Here is a 27,367-nt window from a genome sequence, read left to right on the forward strand (position 1 = left end):
GGATTCCCTAGCATAGATATGGCATCCATGTAACTTCTGTCCTGTACAAATACCTTTTGTACCTTGAAAATTTAACAGTTCCTGGTTTAAACACTAATTTTTAAATGTTTGAATATTTCCTTATCTCCAAAACAAAAAGAGAAAACCCACAACACCCAAGAAACCAAAAATCGAAACATAACCCTCTGAGCTGTCTTTTTTTATAAGAAAATTAATTTGTTAACAGAATTCATATACTTTCAATTGAAAATACTTCAATGATTAGATTCAGTACACGTTCAATTCTGTAGAGTATTGTTTTCCATTAAAAGTTACATTGTTTATGGTGGTCTTTTGATTATTTATGTTAAAGACCAACTCAGTTAATGTATCACTAAAAATACTTCAGCTGTGAATGCCCATCTTTTAATACAAGAAAGAGATTATCTTCAGAAAATTGCTGATGCTATCAGCTGTATACAATAATACTGATATTTTCACTGTGCTGCAGTGCTGTTTAGCATTGTAGTCTTGAGTTTTGTTCCCAATGGAAGTGTAACTGAATTATTTTCTGTGACCATAAAATGCTCGAAAATGAGGTAGAATTGCTAAGAATGCAGCACAGGCACATGTCTCATTGAGGTGAATATTTTTAGTGTATGTTACAATTATTTGAAGACCAACAAGGTTGCTCAGCAAACCAATGTGGCTTAAGAAGTGTGAAGCTTTGCAGCTCACAGACCATGAAATTGGGTGTGAATTTTAGCAGGCCAAACGAAGGCTCCTTTTTTTTTTTTGTACATGTGTGTGTACAGCTTTTCTTCTCACAGGACCTCACTGTGAAGTGAGAAATAACATCAGGATTTTAGATTTCTGCTTCAGTCACAAAAACTTTTTTCCTCAGAAGGGAACAATTTGATACTGGAAAGCCTTTGCAATTGTGGAGTTGCACATTTGAATCTCTTCCTATATGGCTTAATACTTAAGAGTGAAATACTAAAAAGTTATTAATTCTAAATCTTAATAGAATCATTGCTGAAACTGATTGCTAAGGCAAAATAACTTAGGGATAAAACCACTGTGCTGAGTATTGTTCTCAAAGCTGCTGTTTCAAATGAAAACAAGCGTTAACTAATTCAGCTGTCTTGGCTCATCACACATAGAAATACATGGCATGGTCAGTTCTGAAAACTGTCTGTGAGACCATCAGATGCACAATTAGTGGTCTGGAAAAGTCAGTGCTGTAAGTCACCCCTCTACTGTTTTAGCAGCCAAACTATGGGATTAGCCCAAATGAGAATCAGGATAATGCTTAAACCCTATTAGAAGGTGCGTGAAAACGGAAGTAACAAAGAAGGTCAGGCTGCTCTTTCTTTCTGTGTCGGACTACTGCAAAACTTTAATAAGTGGCAAGCAAAAAAAGGTCACATCTACATTATAATACCATAGATAAATCAAAGGAGTTCTGGTTATTCATTGATATGTGTATAGCCTTTAAAACAAACTGGTTTGTATGCAGTCTAGTAGTGAAAAATATATAGAGTAGTAATTTCTACAGTCTGGTTCAGTGTTAAAAGTAGTAGCAAAACAATTGCTATGCTTTCCAAAAACTCTATTTCTTTCCCTCTTCACTGCTTTGAATGAAACTTACTGAAAGTAGATTTTGACAGTGCTTTTACTGGAGCACAAAAAATGCCCCATGGTTTCCAATCACTTAGCATGAGGACAAGTAATCATTTCCTGCTCTTATTTGTAACTCACTGCAAGCAACACAAATGTCTTTTTTGATCTATGATTACTTGTCATTGAGAAGGATTGGTACAATTTTCATGTAGTTTGCATTTTTATCTTCAAAATAGAAAATGGAATATGTTCTAAAGCCTGGAATTCCTCTCTGAATGAACCTAAACATTTTTACTGTATGTGTAGAAGCAGTGTGGGAGTGTAATGTTTTGTTCAAATGGAGGAATGTTTTTAAAAAGTAGTTGTTCTGCAGAAAAGATGTGAAGGAAATGCATGGCTCATAACCTCAACGTGAATCAATCATCTTGTGACTGGCAAAACCATATACCCTGCTGGGATTGTATGTAAGGGAAGACTATATGCCAGACATGTAAAATAATCACTTGTATTTAGCATTAGTGAAGCCTCAACAGAAGCAGCGTGCAATTTGGGGTGCTCCAGTTCAAATGAATAGGTGGGCCTGGGGCAGAACTACAGGGAGAGGAATCAGTAAAAAATATCCTACTAGGGAACACTGAGCAGAAGAACTTCTTTCAATCTGGATAAAGGGACTGAAAAGAGATGTAGGTATTCAAAGATGTCTGCTGAAGTTTAAGAAAAGAAGCAATGGATATAACGTCATTGCTTGCCTGAAAAGTTTGGGAAAGATATTGCAGTAATAAAAGTGAAGGAAGGTGGTCTGCCTGGAAGGATTGTGCAGCCTTCTGTCCCAGACTTGGGGGTCAGAGTAAGGAGGCAGTGGTGTATTTCACATGTTAGATGAGGCAGATGGAAGAGGAAGACTGCCTGAAGATCTTTAATTCTATCAGTGTATCCTCTATTTGTTATAGCTTCTCTATTTGATATTAGCTTGCTTCTTAGGAATCGTGTGCAGTTTACAAATACTGATTAAAGCAAGAGTATATAAAATATTTTAATGAGCATATTTATTCTCTCTTTAAAGATATAGTGATTAATTGCACTACGCAGGTCTTGTCTAGGAGTCCTTCAAAGTGAGATTTTGGATAAGATTTAGTTGCTATGCCATGGTCACAAATCTGTTTGTCCATGAGAATGAATTAGTCCATTACTGATGAGACTAAGTGGGTTGGGTGGGGAGGGATTAGTTTTCATCTTATAAAGGTATCTGAATGTTGCTTTATTAGTCTTTGCCAAGTACTCAGCAGTTCATTGCTGCATGACTTTTCACGTTTGGTTTAGGATCTCAGCAGTTTTCTCATTTATGTTTAGCTGGCATAATAAGCAAATTGTTTTATTTGAAGGCAAAAATAAATGTGTCTCAGCTGCAACAAAAATAAGTGACTTTCAAAAGTTACTTATTAGTAATTATAAAAAAAGATTACTGTTTTAAAATAGTTTGCTTTCAGAACTCAATGTAAAAAATAGCTGTAAGATTTTTTTTTCTTTGCTTGCATAGCCCAAGGGATTTGAATAAGCACTTTAAACCTTCATTTTCTGTGAATAATGAAAATTAAACGAAAACTAAATTAAACTGATGTTTGTCTGGATTTCTCTCTTCTGTTTCTAATGATTGCTTATTTTTCATTGCAATTAGAGTTGTCTAATATGTACTCAGTTTCTCCCAATCTGTCTCTTTTGGTGGTGCTTTTTTCTCCAGATGGTGGACTTGGGTTGGAACTTGAGGGTCTTTAAGGTCCCTTTAAGCCTAATCCATTTTATGACTGGAGACAGATCTATATAAGAGTTCCTGACCCGTGTTTTGAATTTTGTTAGTGGACTCGATTGTTGTTTTTTTTGTTTTTTTGGTGGTTTTTTTTGAGAGTCCCCAGTCTGTATGTTTTAGGAGTGCCCACGCTGTCCTTGTACTGCTTTGTGGTAGAACTTCTTCCATGGAATTTTGATATTGGGAAATTCCAGGTTGTAATCCTTGTTTTAAATACGATGTTGTCTCTCTTTACAGTGATAAGTATTGTCTGCAATAAGAATCTTTTTCAAACAGTGCTTTTGCAGAGAAGGGCCTTTGACTTTAGAAAGAGGTGAACTGCTGTGAATGATTATTCAGGATTGATGGCTGAGATTTTTTAGTAATTTGTGGCTTCCAAAGACTCCTACATGGAATTCTAAATTGTCTGTGGTTTTAAAATTTTTCTGTGAATCCTGAGAGGAAAAATACAAACCCTGAGCATGAATCAAGGTACTTGTTGCTGTTGTTACCTGTTTTGCTAACCAGTTCTGTCTCATCTTTGTATTTTCTCCTGTGCACCTACCCTGATCTAAGGGTAGAAGCATTTCGGGCAGGCGTTACCCTGCGCTGTGCTGATTAATCATCTGTTGCATTGGAGCCCAGGTGTGAGAATGGCTTCTTACCCCCATCACAGTCCATGTAGTAATTTTTATTTTTTAAGGTAAAAGAATAAGGAGGATGTTATAAGCATTTTTGTAAAAAGTGTTACCAACATGTACAATATGATGTTTCAGAATAGCATACGATTTACCTGAAAAACTTTGGTGCTTTTGTAATCTTTCTGCTAAAAATATATTAATTAGGCAAATAGCTCAGTAACATCCTAGATATACTGAAGCAGCTTTCGTAAAATAAATGCATATTTTCTCCTTGAATCAATGTGTAGCAAGAGAGTGTGGCAGGATTGTCTTTCTTGAATAGTAGTTTGAATTGCTTTAAACTTCAGCATTACCTCTGGATTTGAAGACTTACGTGGCTTGCTTATTTCTGAGCTTCTCCTGAAACAACTGAATTTGATGCTTTGTGGGCCATGTGCACACATACTGCTTTTTTTTTTGTGCTGAAGCACTGCTCGCATGGAATGTATACCTGTATGTAAAGAAAGAATAAATAAAGTAAAAAAAAAAAAGAAAAAAAAAAAAAAAAAAAAGAAAACAAAGAAGATGGGGTTGGTGGTGTGGGACACAAATTCTTCTGCACATCACTGAGCTAGTACAGCTCAGGTGTGCTCTGCTGAGCTGTAATTGCTATCAGAAAGTCTTTGGTCAGCCAAGCTGTAACACCAGCTTTCGTCTTTACCCTGTGCTCCTTTTATGTATTCTGTATGTGGGTTGTGCAGCTTCAGAAACCCCCATTGGAGCTTTTCATTGGCCCAAGTAATAAAGTTTCTCAAAGATTTTTTTTTTCCAGTTATGACCTTTCACCTAGTTTTGTGCAACATGAATTATTACTAGATTGGTATTTAACTGTGGCCTTCTAACTCTTTGAATGTGCTTTATGCCAAAATCTAATAGGTTCAGTAATAGTGAATGTTTGGTAGATCACACTTTGCTCTCTACAAGAGATACTAAGATTCATCCTCTTAATTTTTAAGTAGCCCAAATTTTCTTGCTGGACTACTTTCTTTCTTCAGGTCCAAGTAAAGTGGGAAAAAGAAGCTAGATTGCAACTTGACCTTATTGCAGTTCTTCTAATGGACAACTGATTAGGACCCCATTTTGTCCAAGAATCACAGTATGAGTAGATATCTAAATCACTCAATTTAAGATAAAATTTAAAAAACAAAAACAAACAAAAAGAATCACACTGGTATAAATTTTAAAATTTCATTGTGAATTTCATTGCTTTCTTCTTCAAAATAAGCAGTGAAGCTTGATTTATATGCAGCGTGTTAGCATGTGAGGAATCTTCTGACGGAGATACAGAGACTGGGTTTCAAGAACTTAACTTTGAGAACAGAAACTAGAGGATGGGAGAATGGATTAAGGAGCAAGTGGTTGTCTTACTCATCAGCTGAGCTCCAGCTCTGTTCTGTGACTCACCTCTAGTAAAAGAAAGAAGGGGAAGAATTGGTATTTTTCTATCAAAATAATGGAGAGAAAGATAGCACAAATAGCACTTTCTGGTTTCACGCTGTCTGAATTGGTATATACTTGTAAATAGGAATAATCCAGATGATCTTTGTCTCCCATATAAAACTGTATGGCAATGTACTTTTTTCATGGAAAACGTGTCTGCAGAGGTGCCTGATGACTCCTGCACCAGTGCCAAGGGATGCTGAGCAGCCAGGGTCTGCCTCCTGCCCAGCGCACCGGGTTGAATACCAGGGGTTCCACAGCAATGTGGGAGGCTGCAGAGTGCCTGCTGGGGTGGCTGACGGTAGGGCAGCAGCATAGGGAGCACAGTGCTGGAGCACAGCCACGCTGGGAGGAAACGTGAGGGAGATGCAGTCAGGGAGAGCCCGTGGCTGGGCCCTTGCACAGCTTTACCGTGGTAGAGAAACGTGTCATTTTGATCAAAACAAAACTGGTTTAAAACTGGCAAAACAAAGCTTAACTAACTTTTCAGAGACTGTGTTTAGGTTTATCGTGGTATATGTATTGTATATTTATTTTTTTTTCCACAGAAACCTGCTAATATTTTAGTTATGGGTGAAGGTCCTGAGCGAGGAAGAGTAAAAATTGGTATGTTGATATCTTTGATAAGTCCCAGTGTAGCATTTAAGTTAGAATGTTCTGGAGGTGCGGTTGTACCCCTTAAAGTAGTTACTGTCATACTAGTATTTGCTGGAGACATTGTCTAAATGCTGTGTTTGAGTGACTGGCTCCTTGATGTTAGATCCCTGCCAATGAAATGTGGTAGCCTTACCAATCAAAGCTGGAAAATGTCAATATGTTTTGTTTAAATGGGTGTTTGTGTGGGGCGGTGGGTGTTGATGTGGGGTAAGGGAGTCAGCAAGGGAGGAGAGGAGAAAGAAATGGGGTTTTAAAACTTCTCCCATTTGCCCCAGTAATGTCATGACATTATCTTGCTGCTGCTTCCAAAATCTAAATAGGAACTATCCACTGCTACTCCTAAAAACCTTAAAACTTCATAACGAAATCAGAGATGGCATCAAGCCTACAACATGTTTTTGAAAGGGCAGACAGGTCTCTTGGAGATCAGCATGAGGGATCCTAAAGTCCAGAAAACACAGGAATTCAGACAAAACATTGACTGAGAACTCCTGCTAAATGCTCCAAATGGGCTGTAAGTGGGTAGGAGTGACCCAGCGCTTCCCCACTGCTGTAGAATTTTTTGTGGGAATTCCTGCTCAGAGTGAGGGGATAACTCACAGAACTTCAATTGTTTTAAATTAAAGTAAATAAATACATAAAAACTAACCATAGCCTAACAGTACTAAGCAATAGCAGGCTGTGCATTAGTGTGTCAGTGCTGTGGGAACAGGCTGCTAATGCACAGCCTCCTTACATCTGTTATGCGAATACAGCCCCATCTTATAGGCTTTTATTTATTTATTTTTAGTTTATTTTAAAGGTAGTTCGTCTTTTTCACTTCCCTCTGGCTCTCTTTTATGAAGTGGTTCTTCTGCACTGTTGCTCTGTACACTTACTGTTTTGTTTATCTGAACTATAACGTTAATCACTAGTGTCAAGGACAGGGCTATAGGACTTCCAGGGAGCGTTTGGTGCTGCTCTAGCTCTGCCCTCCCTTCTTGAAACCCAAGGGAATAGATAGGCCAGGGCTGAACACTTCTGCACATCCTACCCTGAAAGATTTTAGTGCCCCTCTAAGCCTTAGGGTTGACAGCAGAACTTGAGGTCTTCTACGTACAAAAGAGGGACAGCACAGACAGCAGAAGTGACGATTTCTTCCTACTGCCATGTTCTTCATGGAGCAGTTGCTTCCAAAATGAAGAACGTAGGTCGTTCTCTGGGCATGTGCAGTTTGAACTGTGGTGGTGGTGTTTGCTGAACACAACTATTTGCTAATATTTGCACACAGACCACCAATTTATCTCCTAATGGATAGTTTTGAATTAATTTGGGAATAAGTTTGAACACAACCAAATTTAGTCAGACTGATCATGGACGGGTGAAAGATTCTGGATTGTACCACCAGTCCTCTGAGCCATCCATTCCCGGGGGGAGGAGGGTGGGGGGACCCTGCATTTCTAAGTGTGTTATCAAAATGTAGATTTTTTTTCTTATATTCTTAAGATATTACCACAGCAGGAAAAAAATGCAGAAATTAAACCCATACCAAGGGCATCCACTTTTCCAGTGCAACTAATTTCTCTAAAAAATACATAACTGGCATTTAACTTAAAATAACTTTTATAAGCTTTTTGCGTCATTTTGAGTATAAAAAAAAAAAACAAACAATTTCTGCAGACTATTAATTTTTTATAGATGCTAGTAACTTGATTGTATCTTCAGTAATCTATAATTTAGAAAATGGCAAAATGTTTCTCTTTTTAAATGCATTAAAACAATCATAAATAGGAATGCATATGAAAAAGTAGTTCAAGTTGTCTAGTCAAGTTAGAGACCCATATTACACCGCAGATTTCCCCCCAGCCAGTGAGCTATAACAGATAGTTTCTTGCCCTCAGAATGGCTGCTCGCATCCTTTCAATCTTTCTCAGCGTGTGTATACCCCTGCACCAGAGTCCCTGTTCTTGGGATTTGGGGAGCACTGGGTAGACAAGCAGATCCAGTGGGTGAAATTGCAGATTTTAGTCTCTGCCCATTTTTTTCCTGTATCATTTCTATTGCCAGCTAGCTCAGGCAGCTTCCTAGGAAGATATATATATTACCAATTCTAAAAAGCAGTTTTTAATCCCCCAAGCACAGCTTAAAATCAGAACCTTAATGATGTCTAGTACTGTTATGTTGGTGCTGGAAATAATAACTTCTTGACAGAATATTACTAGGGAGGCAGGTGCTGTAGGCTTAGTTGCTTTTTCTGTGGAGGAGAACTTGCTACAGCTAACTTCATGAGTAGGTAGCTTTTGTGGCATGCACGTATGTATTATAAATCATTCTAACCTGTGCAGAACTTACGTTTTGCTCACATGTAAAATGCTTCTTGAAAGACCATGCAGTACAATGGATTATTTTACCGGAGAACATCAGGTAAAATGAGTCAGGATTTACCAGTGTCCTGAGAGAAGTGAATGATACGCTTTTTCAGAACAATGGTTAATTCTTCGTTCTAAATGGCTCGTGTTAGTAATGATTTATAATGATGTACTTTATAGGTGATGGCATCCAGTAACTTCTACAAAAGCTTTAAGAACATGAAATCTGCTCACAGAATTCCTATCTGCTGCAGTCTGTCTTTGTGTTTATTTAGCACAGTGATGGTAGCTCTAACAAACTCAATCAGTTCATTATTAAAAATATACGGTAGTTTTCCTAAAAGACTAAAACACCTCTCTTTAAATTTTGCAGCTGATATGGGCTTTGCCCGATTATTTAATTCACCTCTGAAGCCTTTAGCAGACTTGGATCCAGTAGTTGTAACGTTCTGGTATCGAGCTCCAGAGTTGCTTCTTGGAGCAAGGCATTATACCAAAGCTATCGGTAAGTAAAATGGAGGATAACCTGCCGTACTATTGTTCATGCAAATTGCACCCAGACATTGAATACTATTAAACTGTACAAAGGTCAGCAGCTGTGATACTGAATTCTTGAGGAAATGCTTAACTTTGACAAGTTGTTTGTGGTTTCTGACTAGCTGTAGGAATGAAACATTTCTGGGTTTGGTTCAAAGTGCCCTGCAATGCGGTGTAATGGCTGCTCCTCAAGAATTTGCTAGCTGCTGTTAGATTTAAAGTGATAGGGATGCATCTTCAAAATGTTGGTAGTATCCATGTGATGATGAGACATAATGTGTTGATTTCATTGCAGAGGTTTTCATCTAGTTTTATAAATGCTTGGGAAATATACTTGGGAAAGCATAGGATGGAGATTGTATTCACTGCACTGACCTGTATCAGTGAAGTTTAATGCAACGTGGCATTTTACTTGCTACTCCTCACTTCTGCACCTGTCAAAGTGTGCGAGAAATTAATCATGTTAAGTTTGCTATTTGGTATGTGTTTCTCTTCAGTGGAAGTTGCCAATAACAGGTTCTGCTCTGTCAGGCCTGTGTTTTAGCCCATCCCTTGAGGCGTTCAAGGCCAGGTTGGATCAACCCTGGGCAGGCCAACCGGTGTCAGCCCATGGCAAGGGGTTAAAGCTCAGTGAACTTTAAGGTCCCTTCCAACCCATGCCATTCTATGATTCTGTCTTTTTCGAAGCACACAAGTGCCTCAGAATTGCTTGAGGCAGTGGGACGTGGTCAGTGCCCTGCAGCAGGAGGGGCTGTGGGCGCACCCAGACTGCAGCATGGCAGTATGCAGGCATTGTGAGGATGGTGTTCATTCCATCAGCCGAATGCTGCCAGCTCCTTATTTCATCACTCCTACTCACCAGTCTGAGTGGCCATCACTGTGCTGGCCTTTCCCCTTGCTGCTGGGCAGTACGAGTGTCCCCAAATCCAGAGCCATGGTAGGCTGTGGCTGGAGGGTGGGGAGAGGCCTGGGCACCTGGGGACGGTGTTCACCTCAGTGAGGGCAGTGAGAGACCCTAAGGAAGAGATCTGGGAAATTTTCCCTCTCTGGCTGCTCGTTTTCAAAATCTGTGTTAAAGCTTGACACATGTTTCTGGGGAAACAATTTCCCCTGCAGGGCTCCTCTTATTCTGCACAAACGTGGAGGCTGTGCATTGGCACAGATGTTATTATTTCCGTAACCTGAAGTTCTCCTGTCAGGCTGCACATTCTTTTCTTCATATTGTGTCAGTGTTTTTCTCAGAGATTTTAATCTTTGATTCAAATGTATTTTCAGCAACTATGTTAGTACCATATTTCTTGTATTAAGTACATTCTTTTTAACTGCTTTTTTTATAGTGTTTGCGTGTTCTTTTGTTTTATTGGCGTTTCCTTCTGGTTGCAGCATGTGAAACTGCATGGATAACCATGGCCTTTAGTGCATAATTTTTTTCTGCACTGATAAAAACTGGCTGCATGCAAGCACTGAGCAGTGGGGTTGTGTTCTCTGCATCATTGACTTTTGTCCTTGTTCCTGACCTTTCCTTGTTCATTCAAGGTTTGATGTGGCTTTAGTATGTGTAACTTAGAAACTGCTCTTGTATATACTAGGAAAAAATGGGGGAAGCAATTCAGAAGATTTAGACTGATTTTGCGGACTGGGACAAAGCAGTTAAAAATGAAAGTATTTTTGTTTTAAAAAATAATAACAAAAAAAAAAAAAACAAAACCCAGGTTGGGGAAAACATTATCCAGAAAGAAAAGCATAACGTTTTTTTTTTTAAAGAACTTTTTTTTTTTTTTTTTTTAAAGAGGGTGAGATGCTTGCGCATAGAGCAGTTTTATTATTTTACTGCAAAACTTTGTAGCTAGAGTTTGGTTATTTCTCTATCACTGCTCATATTTTTTAGGGACCTTTCAGTATTTATTAAAATGAGGGGCTGATCAGAGAGAGCAAATGTTTTGATGGGAGCAGTGTGACCTTGAGCAGGTGACGTGTTGGTTGGTTCTCCAGTTGTGTTTGTGTGGACAGCTAATCAAATAGCTTTTGTTGAGTTTTTTTCTTTCTTTTTTTTTTTTTTTTTTTTAAATCAAACTCACTTTTACCAATGTGGTAACTGTGTTTAAAAATGAGCAAACAAAAATAAATGAGCAACAGCACTGAACACACACAGGCACACAAAAACCCACCAGAATAAAACACACAAAATGAACAACAATAACAAAAAAAAACAAACAAAAAGCCCCACTGAACTTGTATGATACTTGTATTACTGAATTATGGACCTGTAGCCGAAAGGGAAATCTTAAGAAGTGTTGTGCAATAGAAACTTGAAATTTTCCGTGTAGGAACCTTAACCCATATGTGGAAAACTAACATTTTACTTCACCAAGATGCTTTTGGAAAGATTCATTTGACGTTTATTTCTGTTCTCCTTTTCTAAAGATATTTGGGCCATAGGGTGTATATTTGCAGAGCTGCTAACATCAGAGCCAATATTCCATTGTCGACAAGAGGATATCAAAACTAGTAATCCTTATCACCATGACCAGCTGGACAGAATATTCAACGTTATGGGATTTCCTGCAGGTACGTGTTGTCTTTTTTATCACGGCTGTTCAAAGAAAGATATCTGTATTGTGTTTTTTGCATATGAAGGTGGCAGCTGACAAAAGCAGCAAAGCTGTTTAAACACAAACTTTGTCATGAGTCACCTAGAATCTAATAGTTACATCAAATATTTTTCCTGTTATTACTGATGTGTTTATCTATGCCTATAAATGTATCAATATTCTGTTTTTAAAAGATCTCTTTAAATGATGGATGATTAAAAACAATATAGAATATTTCTGGGACTTCTCCAGGATTGATTTTATGTTTGAAAAGTGATCTATGATTGTATAAAACCAAGAACAATACCTACATTTTCTGAATATTATGCATATGCTAAATTAAAGAAAGATTACATTTGGAATTAGAGGAGGGTGTTTCTTTTTTTGTTTCTCCCTTGTAGAAAGGTTACCTTCTGGAGAAATAGTATTTTGTCCAAACGAGAAGAAAGAACTGGTCACATGAGCCAAAACAAATCACAGTGTGGATGTCTCCTATTGCATTTTCTTCTCAGTGTTGGTCATCTTTTATTCTACAGGATATCTTGAATAGTTTCATTTCAGCATTTTTCTTCTAGTACTTATATGATTGCAGGTGTCTGAATTACAGGGGGCTTATTTTTACCTTTCAGTCATCTTTCTCTTCACTGCTTGTGTTCCCTGTATTGTCTGTTCCCATTTAGTAGTAGTAACCTCTTTCTTTGCTATGCTGGTGGACTTTCTCCTTCTCATCACACAAAGTTTGTGGTCTCTATTTCTGTGTGATTATAGAATTTTGTTCTTAAAATTGCTCTCATCTTTTCCTTTGACTTTCTTTTTTCCTTTGTTTAGTTCCTTGCTTCCATACTGCTGTATGAGATTGCTGTAAGTGTTGCCTTTGCACATGAGGTGGATTAATTTTAATGAAAGCCCCTCAATCTATCCTCTTTAAGCAATACTTCTCGGTGTCTAGCCTAGAATTTTATCATTTTCTTGTGCTTTTCCTTCCTTATTTGGAGTTGATATTGTCTTTGTGTAGCTTACACAAATAGATAACAATCTCATTGTTTTTTGTGTTGGGCTTAAATAGTGCTGTTTTATGGTTTACTCTCGATTCTGTAGGTCTGTTTTTCTCACAATTACTATTTTTTCATTTAATAGCAACATTTTTTTGACTGACAATTGCTGTATTTGAAAGTTTCAGCTGTCTTGAGAAGGGGTAGGGAGAGGAACAGAACAACAGGGAAAGTAGAGAATGTCTATGGATTTATGTATTAATTTGATACTTCTGAGCTCCAAGGATTTGCAAATATGATTAGTTTTGGTAAAGATTTGACTTGAATCAAACTACTTGTCCATAGAATTTTTTTTTTAGTAGTTACAGAGCATAATCCATTTGAGGCTAACAGGTGATGTTGCTGAGTGTTGTTTTATTTTTAAAGGCATTTCAGGCTTTGTGCATACAGAGAGTTAAGATTAAATGTCATTTAATTGGAATGTGCTAATGTTATCCCGCCTTGACCTTTTCTGGACAAATAGGATTTCTTTTAGGCTGAAGCTGGCACAGATTTACACAGTACCTCCATGCATTTTCCTGTAACAAAACTATCAGAATGAAAATGAATGTTTACTAGACTTGGGTGTAATCCTACCCAGTGATCACTGTTGTTCCTAAATAAATTAGGGAACCGACCTGAAGGGTGCAAGTGCACTGGGCTGACATGTTTTTCTTCTGTGTTGTCCTTTGGTCATATGGAGATCTTCATTGCAGCTGGTAGGTTTTTTTTTTGGAGTTCTTGAGTTACATATAAATAGAATCTCTTATGAGCTGAGAAGATTAATTGTGAAGAGAGGGAATGTAAAGAAATAAGTAGCTATAAGCTTAGAGTAGCTGAATGAAAAAAGTAGGGTCCACAGTGATACTTTAAAAGCCTTTGTTATAGTTAGGAGAAAGAAACATAAAGTAATAAATACTGATTTTTGCAGATAAAGATTGGGAAGACATAAAAAAGATGCCTGAACATTCAACTTTAATGAAGGATTTCCGAAGAAACACGTAAGTCTGTGTTGAGATGAGCTTTCTGAAGAATGCCTGTTTTATTTCTCCCTCATAGTTTAAAGTTATTATAGTTTAGGTTGTTTTCATCCTAAGCAGTGGCTATGTAACTGGGACTTAGATTCTGAAGAAGTAGAAAGTTGGTTTTTAATGGTAAAGTTGATCTGTTGAGTTGATGTGAATCATAGAAAAGTGGCCAGACATGGACAGCAAATGAGAGTGGCAGACATGGACAGCAAATGAGAGAGTGAAACTGCTGATGCCAGTAAGACCTCAGACAGTTCTGAAGATTACTAAGCATAGTTTCTCAGAGCTGCTTCCAAATCTGTGGTACTGAAAATGATTCTCCTGTGATAGCTGCATATAAGTAGTGTAGCAAACTTACAGTATTTCTAACAAGCTGAGTACAATTGTCAGTCATGATACCTGGGGTAGCTTATGAAGGAAAGAATATCTTAAACATGTTGTTGTCACGTTACCAGATTCTAATACTTGCCCTTAAGACCCTACCACTGTTGTCTTTTTGCTTCCCTACTGATCAAACTGAGGGATTTGGAGCACTATTATTATATGTTTCTTGCATCTGCAATGCTATTGCAACAAACCATTTAGAGACCTTATTTCTGAGCTTCTGCTCAAAAAAGTGAGTTTGTGGACGTTCTTGTAACAACCTGACATTGTAGGACGGTGTTGACACGGACATGGCATTTATCTCAGTGTGTCCTAACATTAGAAATACGTAGAATTCTCTGGATAGAATGAAACTGTTCAAACTGTTACAGTGAAGTGGCTAAAAGTCCAAGTGATAGTTTGCTGACTGTACATGGTTTAAGAGTGGGCTTTTTATATTGATGTGATGTGTATTACAAACAATACAAATGTGTATTACAAACATGTAAGAGGGAACAGATGAATTTCTGTAGTGTTTGAATGGTTTTTAAGCAATCTTCTGGTCTTGGTAGTTGCTCTTCTTTCTGTGCTTAATAGATTAGCAAAGACAGCTATTCTCAATAATATGTTTCTTGAGTGCTAAGAAAGCTTTGTAGCATCACTGCTTTGCGTATTAGAAATGTAATTTTCTGTTCTTCTCTAGATACACCAACTGCAGCCTTATCAAATATATGGAAAAGCATAAAGTTAAACCAGACAGTAAGGCATTTCACTTGGTAAGTTCCTGCATTCACAAAATAAAATAAAAATCCTTACGTAAGTTAGAATTCTTTAGATTGAGAGTCTGTGACTAACTTTATTTTATAAATATTACATTTCATCTTTTAAATAAAGTTAGTAATAAGTGATATATGATTTGAAAGTTGCAAAAGCACATTATCTTCTCACAGTAGAATAATTCTGTGAGCTATTCATCAGATTAATTCAGGTATCAAGTGTATTAGAAGTTTTCAGTCTTGAAACAGTATTAAATGTGTAGCTATATTTGCAATATTACTATTATTTTTGCTATTTTGCTGCTTTACATACTTATAATAGCCTATTTTTTGTTTTAAAAATATCCTTAATCGCATTATTTTCTACATATTCATTTTAAACTTGCCACTCTTGCCTGTTTGAAAACAAAACAACATGAATTAAGAAAATAGCTGCCAAATCAAAAGAGCCCAACATTTTACTTGAGACTTGTATGTTTAGAAAATTACATCATGTGTGTGTTCCTGGTGCATTAATCTTTAATAGCTTTTTTTACATAAACTTTTTTGTATTCTTCAGTACTCTTACAATAGTTAGTTGTCTCTAGAACATAACACTTCTTTTTGTTTAGACTTCCATTAAATACACTTGCAATTGTAAAACACCCCAGCTAATTCCAGAATTGGTGAATGCATGGATAAGTGTGGTTGCCAAGGATGAAATGCTTTCATTTATCAGCTTGAACTAAGTAGAATTTTTCCTTTCCTGACACTGAAGTACAGGTTTCCTTGTCACATGTGGAAGTGACGTTACATGAGACAATTGTGACTCCTTTCTGTTTTTCCAGCTTATTTTTTTTCCCACTCTTTCTTTGGTTTCTGTTTTCCTGCTTAAATGTGCCCTGGAACATGGAGACCCAGCTGCTGCTCCTGGTTGATTTTTCCTTTTATCCCATGGCATGTTGTCACAAAGTCATATAAAGTATACTGTATTTTTCTTATGTTACTCAGGCAGGTGATCTTGTTCAACAGTTCTTTATAGACAATATTTGTAATGCTAAGTGAAAAATTCATGTCTGTGCTGTTGCCTGAACAAGGGGACAGAATAGTTTGGATGTCTCCCACATGATAATGGCTACACAGTCATTAAACTTGTCTTGTGGTTTTTTTTTTTTGTTGCTGATGATTACAAAGTTTGTTCACATCATGTCTGCACATGATGGGAAGGCTTTATAAGCCAATTTCCTAATAAAGTGCCAGAATTTTGCAATGTTTTTTATGCTTGAGGTGTTCTTTAAGTGTGTTGGCAATTTTCTTTTCTTTTTTCCCTTCTTTTCACTCCTGCAATTGCTTTTGAATTGTTTGAGATAATAGTTCCACAAAAACTTCATGCAGACTCCGGGAGTTGAAAATGCCTATTGTGACTCCTTGTGAATGATGTGAAAAACAAAGCTGGATTGATGGCAGTGCTGGGAGGCCTCTATGGATTAGCAAAGAGCTCCTGGAGTTACCTAAGCACAAAAAGAAAGTCTGTAGGGAGTGGAGGCAGGAACAGGTTACCTGGGAGGACTACAAAGAAGCTGTCTGAGCAGCAGGAATCAGGTTAGGAAACTAAAAGCCAGATAGAATTAAATCTAGCCGGGGACATCAAGGGGAACAAGAAGAAATTGTAGAGGTGTATCAATGATAAAAGGAAGGCCAGGGAAGATGTGGGCCCTCTCTGGAAGGAAACTGGAGATCTGGTCACATGGGATGCAGGGAGAGCTGCTCAGTGTTCAGTTATTTCTTTGCTTCAGTCTTCACCACAAGGGTTCTGGCCGTACTACCCTAGCTACAGAAAGCAAAGATAAGAACTTGGAGAAGGAAGATCAGCATGCTTTAAGTGAGGATCAAGTTTGAGGCCGTCTAAAGAACCTAAAAGTTCAGAAGTCCTTGGGACCCAAAGAGACCCATCCACAGGTTCTAAGGGATCTGACAGATGATATGGTTCGGTCCTGGTTGGGCTCGATGATCTTTGAGATCTTTTCTAACCTGAGCAATTCTATGATTCTGTGATTCTGTGAAGTTGCCAAGCTGCTGTCCATGTTTTTAGAAAAGTCATGGCAGGCTGGTGAAGTTCCCACTGATCGGAAAAGGGAAAGCATAACCCCCATTTGCAAGAAGGGAAAAAGGAAAATTCAGGAAACTACAGACCAGTCAGTCTCACCTCTGTGCCTGGCAAGATCATGGAGCGGATCCTCCTGAAGGCCCTACTAAGGTGCATGGAAAACAAAGATGAGGTGATTGGTGGTAACAAACATGGTTTCACCAAGGGTAAGTCGTGCCTGACTTACCCTTTTATGATGGAGTTACAGCGTCAGTGGATAAAGGAAGAGCAACTAATGTCACCTACCTGGACTTGTGCAAAGCCTTTGACGCTCTCCCACATTATATCCTGGTCACCAAATGGAGAAGAATGGATTTGATGGGTGGATCACTTGCTAGATGAGGAATTGGTTGGATGGTCGCTCTCAGAGAGTTGTGGGCAGTGGCTCAGTGTCCAATTGGAGGCTGGTGATGAGTGGCGTTCCTCAGGGATAAGCGCTGGGACCAGTGTTATTTAACACCTTTGTAGGAGACATGGACAGTGGGATTGAGTGCACTTGCAGCAAGTTTGCAAATGAGACCAAGATGAGAGATGCAGTTTACTTGCTAGAGGGAAGGGTTGCTCTCCAGAGGAACTTGGACAGGCTTGAGAGGTGGGCCCATGCCAACCTTATGAAGTTCAGCAAGGCTAAGTGCAAGGTCCTGCAGCTGGGTCAGGGCAATCCAAAGCACAGATGCAGGTTGAGTAGAGAATGGTTTTGAGTGCAGCTCTGAGGAGAAGGATTTGGAGATGTTGGTTGATGAAAGATTCTGTATGAGCCAGCAATGTGTGCTTGCAGCCCAGAAGGCCAACTGTATCTGGGTTGCATCAAGAGAAACACGATAAGCAGGTCGAGGGAGAAGATTCTGCCCCTCTGCTCTGCTCTTGTGAGACCCCACCTGGAGTACTGCATCCAGTTCTGGAGTCCCCAGCACAAGATGGACACGGAGCTGTTGGAGTGGGTCCGGAGGAGGAACACAAAGACGATAAGAGGGCTGGAGCACCTAACCTATAAGGACAGGCTGAGAGAGCTGGGAGTCTTCAGCCTAGAGAAGGTTATGGGAAGTACCTGATAGTAGCTTTCCAGTACCTGAAGGGGGCCTACAGGAAAGCTGGGGAGGGACAAGGCCATGCAGCATCAGGGTGAGGGGAAATCGCTTTAAAGATTTAGACTAAGTATCATGAACAAATTCTTCACTGTGAGGGTGGTGAGACACTGGAGCAGGTTGCCCAGTGATGTTGTGGAAGCATTCAAGGCCAGGCTGGATGGGGCTTTGAGTAGTCTGGTCTAAAGGGAGGTGTCCCTGCCTATAGCAGGGGATTGGAACTAGATGATATTAAAGGTTCCTTCCAGCCCAAAGCATCTGATGATTCTGTGATTTATGATGTTCTAAATCATGCCATTAGAACTGAAGGCTGAGGAAAGGAAATGTACTTTCTAACTTTAGCTGTCTGCCATTTGGAGGTCTGCACTGTGGTTGCATATGCCCACTTACAGCTAGTGAAAGGAGATGATCAACTCATACATAGATTGTGACACTAGATCTTTATAAAAAGGTTAATCTCATGAAAAGTATGAAGAGCAACTGTGAAATTCATGCTATTTACATATGTAATTTCTGCACATCTTGTTAGATGGCTTATTTTTCAAAACAAAGTGCTCTAAGTCAAAAGTGCAGCATTTCTTTGGAAGATCATTGTCTGTGACAATACGTCCAGTGGGTGGCATACCTGCCCATGGCAGGTATGGGGGTTGCAACTAGATCATATTTAAAAACCCTTCCAACAAAACCATTCTGTAATTCTGTGGTCAAGGTGTAGTTTTGACTTAGGTGCTGTATTCCATCATAATAATACATGAAGGATTTTTATTTTTCTTTCCCTGTTAATATCTGAAGTTCAGCTCATTCTGCTCAGAAAAGCTGTACATCTAGCACAACTGTATTCCACAAAATAACTGCTGAATAAATGGACAGAAACAGATGCACCTGCACCACCCTTTTGAGAAAGAGAAACTTCTAAAATGCAGTGCTGCTGTTTCAGTACTGGAGTTAGACAAAACCTCTATGGTCTGCAGATCCTAAACCAGAGAAAGATCTTACACATATGGAAAGAGCATGGTATTTCTAATGTGTTTTTAATTGAAAATAGCTGTTGAGATGTCACAGTGGCAAATGTGTGAAGTCCAGACAGCTTCTGAAAATGTTCAGGTGATTGCAAAATTAGACTAGAACAGCAAAACACGTGCAAGAGATGTTTTTGAAACCACCTTTCAGTCTTCAGTGTTATGCTGAATTTAGACTTCAAGTTTGTTGCTGGTATTTTAAGTTGGTAAGGATGAGATTCTGGCTATGTATCCTGAGCATTTCTCAAAGGCCGTGCATCTAAGTACCTGTGTTTGAAACTTTCCGTATCATTTTCTCACTTCGCTTTGATTAGCAGGTTTGTTTTATTAAATTTTCATCTTTGTGTGTTACCTTAAGGGTTCTGGTTGTGCTCCCTGTCACTGAAACATCTTGTCTGCTATTTTAGAAAGTTAGGCACAGGGCAAATATCGTGTGTGCTTCTTAGCCTTCTTTTAATACATTGCAATGAGAGCAAGATGTGCCATGTCAAAGGGTAAGGTTTTGCTGGTTTTTTAGTTGACCTGAGTTCAGCTATTTTCTGAAATGTACTTCACTTTGTCTTTTGCATGTTCATACTTTATCGGCAGTGATCATCTTCACTGTCTTTAACCAGCACAGATGTTTTGAAATACATTTTCTTTTCAAGTAGCTGGCATCTGATCTGATTTATCACCTTCATGAAATAAAGGCCCAGGTCTTAAACTGATAGAGAAATGGCGCTGGATCCATTTCAGCGTACCAACAACGTGTAGCAAACAGTTGTGTTGGAGAGTCTGTGTTTATCAGAAGAGACAAATACGTGCAGGAGTGGGTAATAAAAAGTTGTCTAGCCAGGTGGAGTTTTTGGATGTGCTGATGGCCGCTTTATCACGTTTTCTGAAGTGTGACTTTATAGAGATCTTCTGTATTCTATGGATGACAGTGGAAATGTATTGATGTGGCAATACAAAATAATGAGGAATAATGAGTATGGCATCACTTTTGCTTATCAATTGCTACGTGTTAATTAAATGGTGTGATGTGACTTCCTGTTAAGTGTAGTTATGAAGCCAATCATGCACGTGTTGCATGTAGCAGGAAGTGACAGGCTGCGAAAACTGATGGTAAGTTATGGATGCTCTGTGTGGAGCTGTGTTTTTAACAAAAGAGAAGAATGTGGTTCCTGCCATTTATGGTTCAGGTTTTGACGTCGGAGACATTTGTATCAGTTGATCTTTCAGAAATAATGTAGTCTGAAATGAAATTCGTTTACAAAATGAATATTTTGTAAATTCTGTTATATCAGTTCTGATAATGCAGAGCTTTTTGTCTTTCATTTTATGTAGCTTCAGAAATTGCTTACTATGGATCCAATAAAGAGAATTACCTCAGAACAGGCTATGCAGGATCCATATTTCTTAGAAGATCCGCTTCCCACATCCGAGTAAGTGGTCAGTTTATTAACCTATCAGTACATCCAGAGGTGCCTTAGAAGTGCATGCTTTCTCTGCTGTAAATGTTGGTGAATATTGAGCTGAATACTTACTGTCTAACATCCAAAGAAAGCTCTAACAGCTAAAATGCTGTTTGAGGATTTTAAAATTAAGTAGCATTCTTATTAATCTCTTGCTTTATGGAACTTTGATCCTGTTAGTTGCAGCACTAATCTTGTTATTCACTGACAGGTTGATTAGGCATGCTACAGATCTTTGTAGACAACTGCTAAGTGCCTGCAGGTCCACTCCTCTGCTCCAGAATGCCAAATGACACTCACTAATAAGTTTACATTTTTCTGTCCTAGCCTTTGTTGTAAATTCAGTGGTGAAGAGACTCAGCTCTGTGTCTCTGTGTTGTCATCCTTAACAACTTAAACCTGTTTTCTGTAGATGCTCCCTTTTGTTTAAGCAGTGAGATTACAAAAGGAACAAAATTTAGAGACAATGAATAATTTCATTTTTAATGAACTTCTCCTTTCCTCAAAAAAACAACAGTGCAGAACATGAATGTGCACATCTTTAGAAGCAATTAGTGCCCATTGTGCATCATTCTCTACAGTTATTTAGGGTAGAATTTGCAAAGCATGGTATGTATATTTAAAAGCAGTTAATTAAAATGACATTATATCACTAAAATCTGCTAAGTTATTTATAACCTGACCTGCCTCTGTTATTTAATGTTGTCATGTGAATGATTTGATTGTGCATAAACTGGTTTTAGGCCAGTGCTTGACTTCTTTCTTGTATTAAGTTGGCATTTCAGAGCAAATGCACCATTAGTAATGCTAACAGGTGCACAGAAACATTATTACAAATGTTTTCTATTGCTAAAGGGCAGATAAGTCTTAACTTGTGCTAGCAGTAGCAAATTAGTGTGTGATCCATGAGATATGAATTGAAGATGAAACTTCTAGTTATTTTTAAGTGTTACAGGTGGTTTTGTTAATAGGCAGTGGACTTTACAGGCCAGTTTTTAACTGGATTTGAGACAGTGAATTATGCTGTGACTGGATGAAGGCAGCTCTGTGGTCCTCTGCAGATACCTTTCCAGCCATCAGTTTCACCATCAGTTACTGGAAACGCTGAAAATTGTTAGGAATTTGGATGAGTTTATCAGAGGCAATGTAAGATTTAAAACTAATGTGAACAGGTTTACTGATGTATGTGATGGAAGTAAGAAAAGGAGAACTCCATTTGTTGTAGATAAAGGCTCCCAGTGAGGCTACTTGAAACTAGTGTGGGTGGAGTATGGATCTTACAGGTCTAACTTTTCTGTTCTAATACAGTGATAAATAGACTTTTCTGGGGGGCAGTGTTTTTGCAGGTTGTCAAATCCCTTACCCAAAACGAGAATTTTTAACAGAAGAAGAACCAGATGATAAAGGAGACAAAGTAAGTACTGGAAGAACGGTATCATTGTGCTTCACTGGCTTTCACACTATTTCCTGTTTTCATGTTTTTTCATGTACTGCTTTTGAGTTGAAATTTTTCTTTGTGTTTAAACAATTGAGAAGAACCAGCAGCAGCAGCAGGGCAATAACCATACTAATGGAACTGGTCATCCAGGGAACCAAGACAACAGTCACACGCAGGGACCCCCACTGAAAAAAGTGAGAGTTGTTCCTCCTACCACTACCTCAGGTGGACTTATTATGACCTCAGACTATCAGGTATTCTTTTTTTTTCTTATCTTGTTTGATTCTCATGTTCACAACAGAATTTCTTCAAGCTAATAAAGTAATCCTGTAAATGGTATTTTTGTGCATCCATCAGATCAACTGCATTTAGTTGATGGTTTGCCTGCCAATTAATATGCTGTTGCTTCTTAAGTTTGCAGCCCATTCAACTAAATTAGGATCAGAAATTATTATAGCTACTAATTATTGCATTTGTATTAGGCAATGCTGATTGTAGATCAGGGGCCTGTTGTGCTTCTCTCTGTATGACCTAAAAATAACATTGCTTATTTTGACAAGCCTGCAGTGCTAGGAGGCAAAGCATATTGCAGTAAACAAGCTGAGTTTGAACAAGGGTTTTAGTTGGGTAAATGGACTGAAAAGCAGAATTTTGGATGGCAAAGTTGACGTGACTGAAAACCAAGTGAGGTTCCAGGAAATGTAAAATAGGGCCATTTTCAGGAGCCTTATTGAGACTCTTTGTATAAATCCCAGTAAGCCATGGTTCAGTTCATCTTAGGACATCAGTAATTTATCAGTTTTCAAGTTGTTCTCCTAGAATTACATAGATATTTAGAGCTGTTTGAAACTGGTCCATCTTAACTACAAACTAGAGTGTTGAGTGTTGAACTGAATATAAAGGTGGTCTGTCTTTTATTTGGATTGTGCATCACAACACTCTTACTGGAGATTCATCTCTTTCAGTTTGTCAGGCTGCAAAGTTGATAATAGTGCTCTTAGCTGGCTCTTTCTACTATTTCTGTGCATCTATTTTTAAGGCAGCATGTGCAATTGTAACCCTCTTAATCTTCATGTCATCTTGAGTCACATATCTGGGGAGTTTGATATGAAGGTTGCATGTACTGTGTCAAGGAGCCCCATTTACTTGCCCTATTTAAGCATCCTTCACCTAATTTTGCTGCTGTAGCTTGGCATTTGGAACAAACTTATGTTTCCACTTTTATGAGCAAGAGCTAAGATTGCTACCTGAGAAGTTGGACTGAAATTGCCTTGGAAGGAGTTGAACTAGTTTTGTCTTCAGTTTGTGTTCATCAAAACAGTTTTGTGTTCTCTGGTAGCCATCCCAGGACTGTAGATGGGGGCAGCCCTTGTCAACAAACTGAATTTCGGAGTACTTCTGCCTTGAAGTAGTGATAGCAGCTACTTTACTCCCTCAGGAGCTCGTTTTAGTAACTTGGTTGCTCCTAATTAATAGTTTTGCTTTCTTCAGGAAGCAAAGCACTTGGTTCTATTAAAAAAAATTACTAACAAACAACAACTACAACAAAAGGAAACCAAAAAACCTCTGTTCTTCCTCCCCTCACCCCTCTCTTTCAGTCTCACATGAAGGAAATGGGTTTTGCTCTGATCAGGTTATCTGGAAAATACGGTAAGCAAAGAGAGATGTGCACTTGCTGGCACTGGAACAAAAGCAGTTAAATGTTGCCCGTTGGTGGTTTCAGGTGTCCCTGAAAACATCCCTCAAATTTCTTAATTCTGATCCTGCAACTCAAAGAGACAGCAAGCAAATGTTACAGTACAGCCCTGTGTTTTAATCCAACACCTACTCTTTGTTCTTCATTTAATTTGTTGAAGTTCCCCTTGCGAAGAAGGATTGCCATCTTCTGGGCAGGACACACTACGGCAGCTTCCCTTTCCACTTAGAAGCTGAATTACTCTCTGCAGAGCAAGCTGACCTTCTAAATTCTTTCTGCTGTGCATAAAAATAGTAGACACATAGCATACAGACATCCTTGCCTTCTCCTTACATTTGCAACATGACACTTCTGAAGCTGATGCGACTAAATGAACTGAAGCAGTTCCAGTACTCTGCACTTTTGCCAGCTATAGCCCTCTGGGTGCTTAATGGTTTGTAAAGAGTACTGGCTATTTACATCTTGTCTTAAAACAAAAGCTGTTAGTTGCACTAAGTTTCATGAAAAACATGACTTCTTTAATGAGCCCCACCTTATAACATCAGTTATAGAAGTAGAGATGCAGAAGTTGTTTACAGCTTCAGTGAATGGTGAATTTTTAAATGGCTGTGCTTGTGATATTTTCCAGTTTCCTATATACGAGAGCCACTTTTGAGCAAAAAGACTGCCAAGGGGTTGGGTTTTTTTTCTGCTCTGTGGAATGCATCCTGTGTCTGCTCTGTGGAGAGGGGTGACCCAGAGCTTTGGCACTTTCACTGAATCCATCTCTAAAAGAGAAGGCAAGTGTCTCAGAAGTTCTATCGCTGCGTTAATGGTGAAGCTCAGCAGTGCTAATCTGTTCCCGCTGTCACTAAGTGCTGCTCTTGCCATTTCTTCTTCTTTACACTATGCACCTCTAGAGAGCCAGCTCCATCCAGTGAGCATATGTTAGCAAGTAGAGTTTGGCTTTTGATTTTTCCTTGCTCAACATCCCAATTATAGTTTCCACTCTATATGCCAAATGGCAGAAAAGAAGCAAACAAACAAAAAGCCAAAACCCAATCCTGTTATTTTGTTTTCCAGCTGATGACATCGTTAAAGCTACTTTAATATTTTACTTTTTCAGGACATTGTTTAACCTCAGATTGGTGTATTCAGATCTCAGTAGCTCCACCTTGGCCCTGGAGTTCTCACTATAGAGAATTTTCCCAACCTTTAGTAGGAGCTGCTTTTGCTAACATGGGTCTTGTGGTATCAAGAGTTCAGGAGTTGCACAGCAGTTTCCAAAACCTGTGATTTTTGTGTGTAAACTTAACCAGTGATCATATGCTTACATTCAAAGTCCTGCATGCAGTCCTTCCCCTTTATAGTTCCAGCTGTGTAAATAACTGACTTCTAGGCTGGGATTGAGTTAGACAGCTGCTGACTTGCTCAGGTCTCCTTGCAGTGCTCCACTTGGTAAATAATCATAGAAATGCTGGGTGAAAGAGGCCTCTGGAGACCATCCAGTCCAGTCTCCCACTTGAAGCAGGACTGCTGCTCATGCTAAATCAGGTCAGCCATGGCTTTATGTAGCCAAGTCGTGGAAAATTCCATAGACAGCCACAGAGACTTCACCGCCTTCCTGGACAAGTTCTCCTAGTGCTGTGCTCGCCTCCTTGTGTATATTTTTTCCCTGAGGAGGTCCAACCTGAACCTCCCAAGCTTCTGCCATCGTGGCCCTTTTCCCTTGAAATATCTGGTTCTACTGAGAAGAGCTTGGCTATCATCTTTAACCCAACTCCAAGGAGCTATAAGGCTGCTAGGTGGCCCCTTAGCCTAACCACACTTATTATTTTCCAGCCCGTGCTCCCAGGCCAAGCAGAAGGTTGGTAAACACATCCTTTGTAACAGGAGGTCTGAATGATTCCAACTGGCTCATCAGCACTGAGATGCACAGATCTGAGCTCCAGCCCCAAAATACTTTCTTGGCAGTGTAAGGGAGCAAGTGGAGAAGCCTCTGATGTGGCTGATAGTAGCTTTCTGTAACATGCAGCTGTGCCATACCTACCTGGAGGGCTGTTGGGGTTTGGCTCTGATGGGTGTGGATTCCCAAAAGGCAATTCAGAGTGGATAACTGACTGGTGGTAGCAGTGCCTTTCTAACCTGCTGTTCCTGATGTTCACATCTGCCCTGTGGTAATCTAAGTGAGAAGAGTGTAGGGACAGCAGCTGCTTTAGGACTGCGTGTGCTCAGTACCTCTAGAAGAAGTAACTCTGTAGACCCAGCTGATGAGAAGGATTACCATTGCTCTGCTTTTACCCCTTTCTAGCGTTCCAATCCCCATGCTGCCTACCCCAACCCCGGACCAAGCACATCGCAGCCACAGAGCAGCATGGGATATTCAACTACCTCCCAGCAGCCTCCACAGTACTCACATCAGACACATCGGTACTGAGCTGCATCCCAATAATGTCAGTGCACTGTTGCTAATGCTGCAGGACTGCGCAGCTGCCTGCCTGGAACCTGGCCTGGGCCACAGGAATGTACTGTACAACCACACCTTCAACACGTCTGATCGCCAAGTTCCACCACCTTTCACAGAATGGAGTAGTGGCTCCCAGTTGTACCTGTTGTTGGGTTAGACTTGAAAAGAAAGTGCTAGCACAGTTTGTGTTGTGGATATGCTACTTCCATAGTTTACTTGACATGGTTCAGACTGACCGATGCATTTTTGTTCAGTGACAGTCTGTAGCAGTTGAAGCTGTGAAATGTGCTAGGGGCAAGCATTTTTGTTGTCGTATGTGGTGAATTCTCTCGATGTAACAACCTTATCTGACCAATAGTACACGACATCTTTGACCTGGTACTTGAAGCATACAGTATGTGTTAACATGGCAAAAAAAGCAAAATAACCGTGATTCCAACTGAAATTATTTTGGTATACATTTATTTTTAGTGACTTTTGTGGGTTGGTTCATTTTCCACGTAGGTCAATGTTTGATGACCAACACAATTGCTACGATGAGGTTTTTTTATGGACATGAAAACGTTTGCATTTTTTCCAGCAATTACAAACGTCCCAAAGATTAATTTCCAGCGTAAGTTTTTGGTTTTGTTTTTAAATCTATGACTTGACTGGTATTAAAGCTGCTATTTGATAGTAAAATAAATATGTTGTCATTGATATAAACATGTTTGGTTCAGCAAACAAGTGAAAATGATTGTCATAGACAGTGTTTTATTTTTTTTTTCCTGTTGGTGTTAATGATTTGTGAGCATGCTTTGGGATTAAAAAAGCATGAGTGATATTCCCTGAAGAGGTGTGGCATCCGTTCAGATATTTCGTCATGATTTTTGAGAGCAGGCTTGGTGTAGTGGACTTCAAATTTCGTTCAGTTACTTCTTTTCTTCTTTTTTTAAATGTCCGCACGTTGTTTAGGGGTGCCATCCTTACAGCAGAGGATCAAGGTGTTAGGAGAGCCTTAGAATTTATGAGGAAGACCTTACCTACAATGTACTGTATCAAACTATTTTACATGAATGACGCAAGTATTCTGAATAAAAGAGAAATCGAACATTGTTAAAACAAGGTGTTATGTAATAAATTTATTTTTCATAAATCTGCACATGATCTTTGCCTGTATTCCTTCAGTGCGCGGCGCCCCAGTCTGCCGTTGTATGGATGTATTGGGTTTTGTTTTCAGAAACAGCATTTAACCTGCATTTCTGCTGCTTTTTAAATAGCAGAAAAAA

General features: G+C 39.0%; 2 protein-coding genes across 5 annotated transcripts in view; one reads left to right on the forward strand and one right to left on the reverse strand.

Moving 5' to 3' along the window:
- Window positions 1–27,240, forward strand: part of CDK8 (cyclin dependent kinase 8) — a 66,038-nt gene extending 38,798 nt beyond the window's left edge. For 2 of the 4 annotated variants that reach the window (XM_052671435.1, XM_052671438.1), the window contains exons 5-13: window positions 6,054–6,111; window positions 8,884–9,015; window positions 11,472–11,615; window positions 13,601–13,670; window positions 14,764–14,836; window positions 20,392–20,489; window positions 21,855–21,933; window positions 22,053–22,211; window positions 25,944–27,240. In XM_052671435.1, the coding sequence (XP_052527395.1) occupies window positions 6,054–6,111; window positions 8,884–9,015; window positions 11,472–11,615; window positions 13,601–13,670; window positions 14,764–14,836; window positions 20,392–20,489; window positions 21,855–21,933; window positions 22,053–22,211; window positions 25,944–26,069 (939 nt within the window). In that variant the 3' untranslated portion in view covers window positions 26,070–27,240. The remainder of the gene's footprint in view (window positions 1–6,053; window positions 6,112–8,883; window positions 9,016–11,471; window positions 11,616–13,600; window positions 13,671–14,763; window positions 14,837–20,391; window positions 20,490–21,854; window positions 21,934–22,052; window positions 22,212–25,943) is intronic. The other 2 variants (XM_052671436.1, XM_052671439.1) reach the window with 2 other exon arrangements.
- The window catches only part of USP12 (ubiquitin specific peptidase 12), a 335,443-nt gene that overhangs the window by 23,856 nt on the left and 284,220 nt on the right, over window positions 1–27,367 (reverse strand). The window lies entirely within an intron of this gene.

This window comes from Tympanuchus pallidicinctus, unplaced genomic scaffold (assembly GCF_026119805.1).
Source record: "Tympanuchus pallidicinctus isolate F22 unplaced genomic scaffold, pur_lepc_1.0 scaffold11, whole genome shotgun sequence".
Classification (NCBI taxonomy): Eukaryota; Metazoa; Chordata; class Aves; order Galliformes; family Phasianidae; genus Tympanuchus; species Tympanuchus pallidicinctus.